At 50.2% G+C, this 12,137-nt stretch overlaps 1 protein-coding gene across 3 annotated transcripts in view; it reads right to left on the bottom strand.

Annotated features, from left to right (window-relative positions):
- Positions 1-386: 386 nt before the first annotated feature.
- Positions 387-12,137, bottom strand: part of ADORA1 (adenosine A1 receptor) — a 40,300-nt gene continuing 28,549 nt past the window's right edge. The window contains exon 3 of one of the 3 annotated variants that reach the window (XM_030930472.1): positions 387-2,499. In XM_030930472.1, coding sequence (XP_030786332.1) covers positions 1,860-2,499 — 640 coding nt within the window. In that variant the 3' untranslated portion in view covers positions 387-1,859. The remainder of the gene's footprint in view (positions 2,500-12,137) is intronic. The other 2 variants (XM_010378819.2, XM_010378817.2) reach the window with 2 other exon arrangements.

Here is a 12,137-nt window from a genome sequence, read left to right as displayed (position 1 = left end):
TGTGCCACTGAGCGACATCATCTAGGGGGAGGTGCTGTGTCACCAGGAGGCGGGGGTGTCTGAATGTTTCACCATGAGGGGTTCTCCAGATATGTCACCATGAGGAAGATGCCAGTGGGAGAGGTCTCAGGATGTCATGGCTGGGGTGGGGGTTGGGGGTTCTGGACAGGTGAGTTTTCAGGATCTCACTTCCTGATCAGGGTTTGCTACCCCAAGTGTGTAACTATGGAAACAGACACACCCTCTCTGGAACCTTCCTTCCTTGAACGCCTCCACAGGCCCACTCCCGCAGCTCCTCCCGGCCCCCGCCATTGCTTCCTCTCTGCTGAAGCTGTCTTGTTGCCCTCAACAGTGGTGGGGGTGGGCGCCCAGCAATGTGCTCTCCACAGGGTTCACAGTTTTTTATTAGTCACATGGGCCTCCCTTGGGAGCCAGGGCACCCCATTTCCAACAGAGGGAAGGGCCTGGAAGCAAGGCCTGGAGTTGACACTCATGTTCAGAAGGTCAACTCAATGACCACCTCCCCTCCCCCGCCTCACCCCCCCCCCCCACACGGGGGCTCCAGACTCCCCCGCCTTACGCCCCCTCCACGGGGGCTCCAGGTTCCCCTGCCTCGCCCCCGCTCCACAGGGGCTCCAGGCTTGGCAGGGCATGGGTTGGTCCTTCCCCAGATCCCTGAAGTCCTAGACCCCCAGACACCTGCAATAGAGCTCCCAAAGTCCCTGAAAACCCAGCCAAATACTAGGGGTATTGAGGGATTCACATGACAGCAAGCCCTCCCACACACTCTCGGGGGGGTGCTCTCCTCTGCCTGCTGCAGCCTGCTAAACCCACCCCAGGGGGGCCCACAGTCAACACTGAGTCCTTACAGACCCTTTCCTTCGTCCACCCCGTCCCCAGGCAGGCAGAATGTCTAGGGTTCTCCTCTCCATTAGGTCCAGAAGCAGCAGAGATGGGGTCACCTAAGACAGTTCAGGCCCAGCATTGGGCAGGCCAGTGGAGCTGGTGGCCCAGATGACAGGTAATTACACTCCAGGCTCCTCCCTGGAAAACTCAGGGCAAGAAGGAGGGCTCAGAGCTGCCACCTCATGGCTGTTTGAAGCCAGCACCTACCCCACCAAGCTCACTCCCCAGGGCATGCAGCCAGCACTCCAGCAAATATCAGAAATGATTTCTGAACCTACCCTTTCTGCCTCTCCCACGTACAATCCTGGGCTGACCCAGGGCAAGGAGAGCAGGCACCCTAGCACCTGGTATGGCCTGGGCCCCAGTCCTCAGAGGTGGGAATGGAGGCTCCTTGATTCCTGCCCCTTAGCTGCCTCTGGCCACCCTCTCCTACAGAACAGGAGAGACAGCCAGGCCAGTGCGTCCTCGACCTCTCTCCTTCCATCCGTCTCAGAGGGGATGCTCTCCTCTCCTTAAGCTTGGTTGGTGGGGCTGCACCACCAACATCTAAGACAAGCAGACTCCCCTGCCTCACTGCAGAAGCCCAAGCACCTTCTCCCAGCCCAGGTGGCTCCTCTGCAGTCTTGGCCTCCCCAGGACCTGCCCAGCCCTGAAGCGCTGGACTGCTCATGGGATGGTCAGGCAGGTGGAGGCTCAGGACACTCTTGCCTCTGGACACCCGGTCCCTCTGTAGGATCCTTGCCCTCCCAAGCCTCCTGCAGGGCCCAGGAGTATAGGGTAGTTAACTCCTAGTGGAGGGACCACACTCTGTGGGTATCTCTTCAGAGCCTCCCCCGTGCCCCTGGCCCACAGCCCAGCTGGGGCAGGCTCAGGGAGACCCCCAGGACAGTGAGCAAGTGAGGACTGGACTGCGACCCCACTGGATGTGGGCTAGTGGGAGCAGAAGGCGGGGTCTAGTCATCAGGCCTCTCTTCTGGGAGATCCTCATCAATGGGGGGTGCGGGCTGGCAGCGGAAATGGTCATTCCAAATCTTAAGGAAGGTGACGCGGAACTTCTGGATGCGGAAGGCGTAGACGATAGGGTTCATGGCCGAGTTGCCGTGCGTGAGGAAGATGGCAATGTAGGTGAGGATGCTGGGTTTGTGGCAGGATGGGCAGAAGAGGGTGATGCAGTTGAGGATGTGCAAAGGCAGCCAGCTGAGAGCAAAGAGGAAGAGGATGAGGGCCAGCGACTTGGCGATCTTCAGCTCCTTCCCATAGTACTTTTGTGGGTCACCAGAGGAGGCCGATACCTTCTTGTTGAGCTGCTTGCGGATTAGGTAGAAGACCTCCAGGTAGATGAGGACCATGAGGAGAAGCGGGGGCAGCACCCACACAAAGAAGTTGAAGTAGACCATGTACTCCATGCTGATGACCTTCTCGAACTCGCACTTGATCACGGGCTCCCCCATGCTGCCATTGGCTGCCCAGGCCCGCTCCACTGCGCTCAGATTGTTCCAGCCAAACATAGGGGTCAGCCCCACCACCAAGGAGAGGATCCAGCAGCCGGCGATGGCCACCGCCGCCCTCCGGGGGGTCACCACCATCTTGTATCTGGAGGAGAAGAGGGCAGAGTGTTAGGATCTGCCTCCCAGCTGCCTCAAAAGGCCCCTCCGAGGCACACCTGGCCTCCAGGGGCCTCTAAGAGGAGCACCCTCCCCATCCAGGACCCGGTGAGTGGAGAGGTGCATGTCTTTTGCTTGAGGGCTGAGTCTTCAGGATCTAAGACTTAGTGCTTGCCATGCATTGGCTCATTCTCCTGCAGAGAAAGGAAATCCTGATTAATGACAAAAATAATAATAGAAAATCACAGAGGAGCTCCTTTAGGAATTTCAAGGAAAAGTAAAAATTCCTCCCATGCGCTCAGCACGCCCCCACTGGTTATCTCACCCTTGCTTCATGACAGCCTTCATCACGTAGGAAGTTACTGGCAGAATGAGGGCTACCCAATCGACAGATGAGGAAACTGAGGTTCAAAGTAGTCACAGGATCTGCTCAAGGCCACATGGAAGGTGACAGTGCCATCCCGTGCTTCCTAAAACATGTCTACACTGACCGAAACACCCAGGTGATTAACAAACCATCCCTTTTCTTAGGCCAGCAGACACAACTGTCATTTCAAAAAATCTTTCACACAAACCCCTTCTCTTGGCCTTGTCCCATACTCCTCTGCCATACCGCGTCTCCCACCTCTACATTAACCTCCTGTTTCCCCTTCCAGTCACTGTGCAGCACTTAACTCCTAACGGCTTGATCTCAAGAACCAGCCCTGCACTCCCAAGCTAACTGGAAATGATGCTCAGGAAAGAAAACTGATATTCACTGAGCATCTACTACATGCTGGATACTTTCACTCATTCATTCAAGCATTTACGCACGCATACATGGATGCATTCATTCAGCAAGCATTTGTCAAGTGCTTTCTGTGCTAGGCATTGCTCTCTGTGCTGAGAATAAGATAAAAGATCCCTGTTTCTACATATCTCACATTTTGGGTGAAGAGACAGGTAACACCAAAGCAAGAAAATAAACAAGACAACTGCAAATCATGATATGTTCTTTAAAGGAAATAAGTTGAGTCAAGGGCCAGAACTTTCTAACTTTTTTCATGTCATGACCCACAAAGAAGATGGAAACATCTGGATGACGAGGCTGCTCATGAGCCACAAGGGTTGGGTGTTTTCACATCTCAGGGTTCGTGCTTCCCTTTAAACCAATCTAGCCAACAGCCATCATGGCTTCTGCCTACACACTGGCCTTGGAGACAGTGCCAAGGGCTGGGTCTCGCCCAGCTCTGTGCTGAGGAGCTGGCTGAGCAGCAGCAGCTTGCCCAGTTGTTATTTTCCAATGCAGCTTCTGAAATGGATGGAGTGCCCTCCTGAGCATGTAAACAGCTTCTGAGACCCAGGAGTGTGAAGGGAGAGGCTGCCGACTGTTTCCTTCTGCCCCAGGGATGCAGAATCTGCGGCTTTCTCCTGCATGGTGATGATGCTTAAAAGTCTGTCTCACCCCAGACAACGCTTCTCTTAGATCCTTTACCATCCATCAAAGCCCACCTGCTCTGTGAAGGCTATAGAGGTAGGAAGGGAGACAATTTGCAGAGTGGGAGGAACCAGATGCCCCCTCTCCACCCCATCTAGAAGATAAGGACTAGAAGAGACCTTTGGAATCTCATTTTCTATCCCTTCATTGTCCCAGTGAAGAAATTGAGGACTAGATGACTCCAACACCTTCGGAGCAGTTCCCCTCTCCTACTCTGTGATCATAGGATCCTTGTGCCCCAAACCACCACCAAGGGGCCTTGAGAGGTGACTGGTTCACTTGTGACTCTGAAGTTTCCTTAGATCCAATCCTCACTCTCTTGCTGTAATTGAAGCCCATTCCCTCCTCTGTATCCTCAGCAGAATGACGAGGCCTGGTGCAGACACTGTGAGTCAGAAGACCCAAACTTGGGCCGCCAGTCTGCAACTTGCTAGATCAATGTCTCCTCTGTAAAAGAGACCTACTTCAGAGGGGGAGGATCAAATGAGATACTATGTGTGCAAGTACTCTGTAAACACCCGACCAGTATTCGCTTGCCTGAGCTCTTCTTACCCCTCCAAGCTCCTAGACAAATGGCCACCTGGAAAACTCCAGTATCTCTGGATGCTCAGCAAACACAGCCTAAGGGCTATTTAAACATCTTCCTCACATCTTGTTCCTGACCATCTCAAAGTGTTCCCCACGTGTCCTCTTAGACATGGTGGAAAAAGTTCTGGGAATGAGTCTACAGGAAAAGACCAAAGGAACGTTGGTCATTCTGAAGGCTGAGAGATGCTATCTCAGCAGCTACACAGCGGAGAGTAGGGCCAGATCCCCAGGTGAACCTCAGCAGGGAAAGAGAGCTGCTGCTTCAGACAGGACGGGGCCAGGTGTCCTGCCTACCCCTACCACCCATCACATCTGCTATTTATACCACATTTATCATGTACAAATCCCTTTCTCAGTCCTATCTCGGGTAATCCCCATAACCGCTGCTGTGGTGAGCACAGCAGATAAGGGAATGCCCATTTCACAGATTAGAAGCTCCACTGGCCTGGGTCTCCTGACTCCAAGCCCAGCTCACCTTCAGGGTGCCAGGCTGACTGGGGGTTGCTGAGATGCAGATGATCGGCAGGTTGAAAATATCCCTTGCCTATTAGATTTAAAAGGGGAACTTCTAGACCTCGCCCAAGGAAGGCACCACCCAGAGTCAGTGGGGTGGGCCAGGTGACCTCTGGTGCTGCCGTCCAGCCTATGGATTGAGGGATCTAGCCTGGGACTGACATCAGGGCAGTGATGACCTATGGAGAGAGGAGAGGTAGACAGTGACAGTCTAGACACTGACAGGAGAGAGGGAAGAGACAACTTCTAGCTACAGAGGTGGCTCCCTCCCCTCTTCTCTCCTCACCCCTCACCCTTCTGACCGCTTGGAGCCCCTGGGGTTAAAGCTTCCCTGGGGCTCCTCCAGTACCCAGTCCCAGCAGACCCTGCAGCTTAGGGTATCAGCTCTCATCTGTTTTTCTTGCTATTTTCTTCCTGGTGGGAAAGGGCTGGACCCAAGACATTGGCTGAGGTGGGGCAGGCTCTCACAGGAAGGGCTGCCTCCCAGGGCGAGCGGAGAAGCTCACCTCTCCTTACGCGTGGGAAAGGAAGCAGAGGCTGCAAGTCCTGAGGCATGCATGGGGTGGGGGGCTGTGGAAGGTGCCTCTGACTTGGGAATGCCCCTCCCAAGTCCACAGCATCCCCGAGGGCTGTGCTGGGAGCTAAGCAGGGAGATGCTGCTCTCAGGAGTGTGCAGCTCAGGCGTGCACGAACGGGAGAGCAACGGAACAGAGACAGGAAAACACCAAGTGGGGTCCCGTCCACAGGCCAGCAGGGCAGACAGCGCCTTAACGATAGCCCTGAGGGGACCGGGCGCAGTGGCTCATGCCTGTAATCCCAGCACTTTGGGAGGCCGAGGCAGGATCACATGAGGTCAGGAGTTCAAGACCAGCCTGGGCAACATGGTGAAACCCTGTCTCTACTAAAAAAAAAAAAAATACAAAATTAGCCAGGCATGGTGGCACATGCTTGTAATCCCAGCTACTCGGGAGTCCGAGGTAGGAGAATTGCTTGAACCCAGGAGGCAGAGGTTGCGGTGAGCCAAGATCACGAGATCGCACCCTTGCACTCCAGCCTGGGCAACAAGAGCGAAACTCTGTCTCAAAAAAAAAAAAAAAAAAATAGCCCTGAGGCAACCAGGGAGAGCCCCACCTCCAGAATCTCCTTCAAAGTGCCTAAAATCCCACAAGGAATGAGACATTCCTTTGGGTTAAGAGTTGCCTTCTCTGTGTGCTATTTATTTATTTAGTTTATTGAGACGGGGTCTCCCTGTGTTGCCCAGGTTGGTCTCGAGCACCTGTGCTCAAGCAATTCTGCCCCCTCGACCTCCTGAAGTTCTAAAATTACAGGTATGAGCCACCACGCCCACCTGTGTGTTATTTTTAAAAGCTGAAATGACATGAACTCCATAGTATGAATTAGTTTATTAGTCGGAACTTCTCATTGATGATGATAACATGAAAAGACTGAGTCCCCAGAGCAATGGGCTACAGAGACCCTGAGAGGCAAAGGGATCGCTTGAGGAAAGAAATGGAAGGCGGTTCCTGTTGAGCCTCTCAGTGATGGCAAGAGCTGGTGGCTGAACAGAAAAGGATTTCATATCATAGCTGCTGCAAGAGTGTCAATATGGTTTAGAGGTGGAAATGAGGGAACGAAGTCTACAAATCCTGTGTCCAAATAGGGCAGGGCAGAGAGAGCCATTGGTTCTTCCCAGGACACCCTGGCAGGGCTGCCATAGGAGGGGTGGGATATTCTGGAGGCTAAGTGAGGAAGGAGTTTGAAAATAATAGTTATCTGATCAATAATAACAACAATAAAAATGCTGGTAAGCATTAACATTTATTTCTATGCGCTGGGCACTATTTATGTATTTATTTAAGTATTTATTTATTTATTTATTTATTTAAGAGATAGACTCTCACTCTGTCTCCTAGGCTGGATTGCAGTGGTGCAATCACAGTTAACTGTAACCTCAAACTCCTGGGCTCAAGAGATCCTTCCACCTCAGCCTCCTCAGTAGTGGGGACAAGTGTGGGCCACCATGCCCAGTTATTTTTAAGTGTTTTTGTAGAGATGGGGGTTTCACTATGTTGACCAAGCTGATCTTAAACTCCAGGGCTCAAGTGATCCTCCTGCTCTGGCCTCCCGAAGTGCTGGGATTACAGGCGTGCGCCGCTGCGCCCGGCCCTGGGCGCTGACTTTATAGACATGGTTTTTTCGATACTTCAGCACAAGCCTATCACTTAGATGCTACAGGTTGAGCATCCCTAATGTGAAAATCCAAAAGCCCAAATGCTCCAAAATTCAACACTACTTGAATGCCAACAAGACACTCAAAGAAAATGTTCATTTGAGCATTTCAGATTTCCAGATTAGGGATGCTCAACCAGTGAGTATAATGCAAATATTCCAAAATCTGAAAAAATCCAAAATTGGAAACACTTCTGGTCCCACACATTTTGGATAAGGGATACTCAACCTGTGTCATTATTCTTATTTCTTAACTGCAGTAACTGAGACTTGGAGCGATTAGAAAACATGTCCAAGGCCACTCTGCCAGGAAAAGGCAGGAAAAGAATTTCTAAGACTCCAGTACGTCTAAGTGCAAAGCCCATATTGGACCCGGCTCTGCCACTCTGGAAGACAGAGGACACGTGAGGATTGGAGGGCGGAAGCTTGGAGCAGAAGAAGGGAGCCATGGCTAGGGCCCTCAAGGCAAGCCTCTCCTGCCCCAGGCAAATCTCCCTGGACTAAGCAGTTGTGAGGATGCCATTGTGCCTTGCCTGGGAGCCTCACTCCTCCCGCAAAGTCTGACCTCTTTCTGAGCCATCAGAATGACCTGTTCACATGCATGTGCTGCCCAGCTATTTAGTTGGTATCTTGTTCCTTCTGGGGGCAATCAGGTCGTTGAGACTCACCCTTTCATTTATTGAAGGGGTATTCATTGAGCACCTATCAGGTGCCAGGTTCTAGGTGTTAGGGTTCAGGAATATAGAAGAGAACAGACTCATGAAAGCATCATTCTGCAGACAGAGAAACAGGCAATAGATATGCAAACAAATAAACCAGATCATTTTAGAGAGTGAAAAGACCTACCAAGCGAAATAAGCAGGGTAACCCAGGAGTGAGTGAGTGGGCAGGGCACGCTGCTGATACGCAGGGCAGCCTCTCTGAGGATGAGACAATGAGCCGAGAGCCAAAGGGCCACCAACGAGTCAGCCAGGGAAAGATCTGGGACAGAGCCTTCTAGGCAGAAGGCACCATCGGGGAGAGGTGCTGAGGCCAGAGTGGCAAGAGAGGGCTAGTGTGAAGGAGCCTCAGGGGTGAAGGCCCAAGAGAGGCCAGCTCAGTCAGAGAAGAGGCCTAGGGCTGAGAGGGCTGCAGTAAGTGTTCTGGGGTTTATTCTAAGTACAAGGAAAAGTCATTTTAAGCAAAGGAATAATATAATCGAATTTCTGTTTTTAAAAATCAACTCAGGCTGCTGTGTGGAGAATGTGTTGCAGCAGGGAATAAGGGAAGGCAAGAAAACCAGCAGGAGGCTATTTTAGCCATCCAGGCAGATGAGGGTGGGATGCTGTAGCAGGCGGCATGGGAATTGAGAAGAAGCATATGGCTTTGAGATGTATTTAGGAACAGGGCCAACAGGACCTGCTGCTGAGTTTGGATGTTGCTATGGTTTGAATGTGTCCCCCAAAGCTCATGTGTTGGAAACTTAATCCCCAATGCAACAGTGATGAAAGGTGGGACCTTTGAGAGGTCATTAGATCCTGGGAGCTCCGCCTTCTTGAATGGATTATGCCATTGTTGCAGAAATGGGTTCATTATCACAGGAGTGGAGTCTTTATAAAAGATGAGTTTGGCCACCTTCTTTTCTTTCTTGAGAGTGTGCTCTTTTGTCCTTCCACCCTTGAGCCATAGGATGAGCCAGAAAAAAAGGTCCTTGTCAGATGCAGACCCTCGATCTTGGACTTTTCAGCTTCCAGAAATGTGAGCTGAGTAAACTTCTTTTCTTTATAAATTACCCAGTTTCAGGTATTCTGTTATAGCAGCACAAAATGGACTAAGACAGAAAATTGGTACCAGAAGTGGGGTTGTTGCTATAACAAATACCTGAAAATGTGGAAGCAGCTTTAGAACTGGGTAACAGGTATAGGCTGGAAGAGTTTGGAGGAGTAGATGACAAAAAAAAATGCCTAGACTGCCATAAACGGAGCATTAAGGGCAATTCTGGTGAAAGCTCAGAAGACAAGCTGTAGGGAGCAACTGAATCTTTTAAGGGATGATTTGAATGGTCGTGATTAGAATGCTCGCAGAAAATCTGGACACTAAAGAAATTTGGATGAGGTCTCAGATGGAAACAAGAAACAAGATACTGAAAACCGGAGTAAAGGTGGTCTTTGTTACGTAGTTGTAAAGAACTTGGTGAAATTGTGTCTTGTGGAAAGCAGAACTTTAGAGCAACTAACTGGGATATCTAGTAGAAGGACTATCCAAGCAACAAAACATTCAAGGTGCTACATGGTTTCTTTTTGCCATGTATAGCAAAATGAAGGAAGATAGAGATTATTTAAAGATGAAAGTTATCATTAAAAGGGAAACAGAATGGAAAGACTTGGAAAACTCTCAGCCTGGCCATGTAAAGAATTAAAAAGTGTGTTCAGGAGAGAATACTAAGGATGTGGCCAAAACACCATTTGCTAAAGAGAATAACATGGATAGAAAGAAGCCAGGTTCTATTCATCAAGATGATGGGAGAGTGACCACACAGGCATTTCAGAGATTTTCAAGGCAGGTGAGGACCTTTAGAGCAAGGTTTCCAGAGACACCAGGCGGGACCTTGGCGTTTGCTGCCCAGGGCCACCTCAGGACTCTGCTCCACCACAGTGCTCCTTGGCAGCCCCAGTCATGTCTCGAGCAGGCCCAGATGTAGCTTGTGCTGCTGCTCCAGAGAGCACAAGTGGTAGGTAGGTCTTGGCAGTGTCCACATGGTGTGGATTCTGCAGGTGCACAGAGTGTGGGAGTTGTGGGGTCATGCCAGCCTCCAGTTAGATTTCAAAGGATATCATGGACAGCCTGGAGGCCCAGGCAGAAACTTGTCACAGGGACAGAGCCACCACAGAGATCCCTCACCAGGGCAATGCCTCCTGGAGTCATGGGAGTGAGACCACTGCACAGACCCCAGCACTGTAGGACCACCAGCATGCAACTCCAGCATGGGAGAGCTGCAGGCATGAGACTCCAGTCCACGAGCGTTGCTTCATGGGCTGAGCCCAGTAGAGCCAATATGTCCAGAAGGTGGTACATGGAGTAAAAGGCTATTCTAGACTCTTAAGATTTAATGTTGTCTGGCTTGTTGGGGTTTGGACTTACTTGGGTCCTGTTACTGCTTTCTTCTTGCCTATTTCTCCCCTTTGGAATGGGGATACCTATCCTATTCCTGTCCCACTATTGTATTTTGGAAGCATGTAACTTGTTTTGATTTCATAGGCTCACAACTAGAAGGAAGTTTGCCTTAGGATGAATCCTGTCTTGAGCCTCACCCATATCTGATTTAGATGAGACTCCAGACTTTGGACTTTTGAGTAGATGCTGGATCTAGTTAAGACTTTGAGGGCTACTGGGATGGAATAAATGTATTTTGCATGCAAGAAGGACATGAAGTTTGAAGGCCAGGGCAGAATGCCATGGTTTGAATGTGTCCCTCAAAGCTCATATATTGGAAACCATCCCCATTGCAACAGTGCAGAGAGGTAGTACCTTTAAGAGGTAATTAGCTCATGAGGCTCCACCCATATGAATGGATTAATGCCAATACTGCAGGAACAGTTTCATTATCACAGAAGTGGGGTCCTTCTGAAGGATGAGTTCAGCTCCTGCCTGTGTGATGCCTTCAGCATGTTATGAGGCAGCAAGAAGGTCCTTATCAGACATGGTCCCCAGTCTTGGACTTCCTAGCCTCTAGAACTAGAGGCTAGTTTATTGACTCACAAGTCAAATAAATTTCTGTTCATTATGAATTACCTAGACTGTGCTACTCCATTATAGCAGCAGAAAATGAAATAAGACAGATGTCCAGGTGAGAGAAAGAATCAACAAAATGACTCTGGTTTTGATCCTGACCACTGAGCAGAGGGTGCCGTATCATTCCCCCAGTCTCCCTGACCCTTCTCTCCCCGAAGGGCCCATCCCCTTACCTTGAACTCCACTTCACTCTCCCTGAACTCCACTCTACTCTCACCATGCTAGTAGACACTCTTTTGTTTACATACCTGGGGCACTCTCCCACCTCAGGGCCTTTGCACTTCCTGTTCATCTCCTGAAATGTCTGGGAAGGCGCATTCTCCATTCACTCAGGTCTCCACTCAGATGGCAGGTCCTAAGGGAAGATCCTTGACTCTCCTGAAAAATAGTCTCTCTCACTGTATCCTCTTGCCAGATTTAATTTTCCTGATAGAGCTTATCACTTCCGGACCCTCTCCCTCCTCTGTCTCTCTCACACCCTCTCTTCCCTCATTATCTATCTATCTATCTATCTATCTATCTATCTATCTATCTATGCATTTATTATCAGTTTCTCTCCAGTACTCCAGTAGAATGTAAGCCCCATTAGGACAGAACCTTTATTTGGCATGTTTACCACTGCATCCCCAGTACCTATATCAGTGCTCAATAACTATTTGTTGAATGAATGAATAAATACATGTAAAAATGCATTAATGAAACCATACATCCACTTATTCAGAAATGATTGCTTGAGGACCTGCCATGTGAGTACATCTCAGGGAACAAGAGATAAGGATTAAATGATAGGTGTTCAATTAGAGACAGTCAGATTAGAAAGGCATAACCCTAGCCCTGAAGGCAATTATGATGCCCTGGATGAGGAAAATCATTCCCTGGTTCATTCCCTGCTATGCTGGGAGCTGTAGGGGATCCACTGCTGAATCAGACAACTCCTGGTCCCCTGCCTAGGTCCTGCAACGTAAGGCTGCTATGACAAGGGCCTCTTATGAAATGTATGAGAAACTGCCACCAGGCCACCAGCCAGCCACCAACATGTCCACAGTGGC

This window comes from Rhinopithecus roxellana, chromosome 1, assembly GCF_007565055.1.
Source record: "Rhinopithecus roxellana isolate Shanxi Qingling chromosome 1, ASM756505v1, whole genome shotgun sequence".
NCBI classification, from domain to species: domain Eukaryota; kingdom Metazoa; phylum Chordata; class Mammalia; order Primates; family Cercopithecidae; genus Rhinopithecus; species Rhinopithecus roxellana.
The sequence above is the reverse complement of the archived record's forward strand: the minus strand, read 5'-3'. Positions and strand labels throughout refer to the sequence as shown.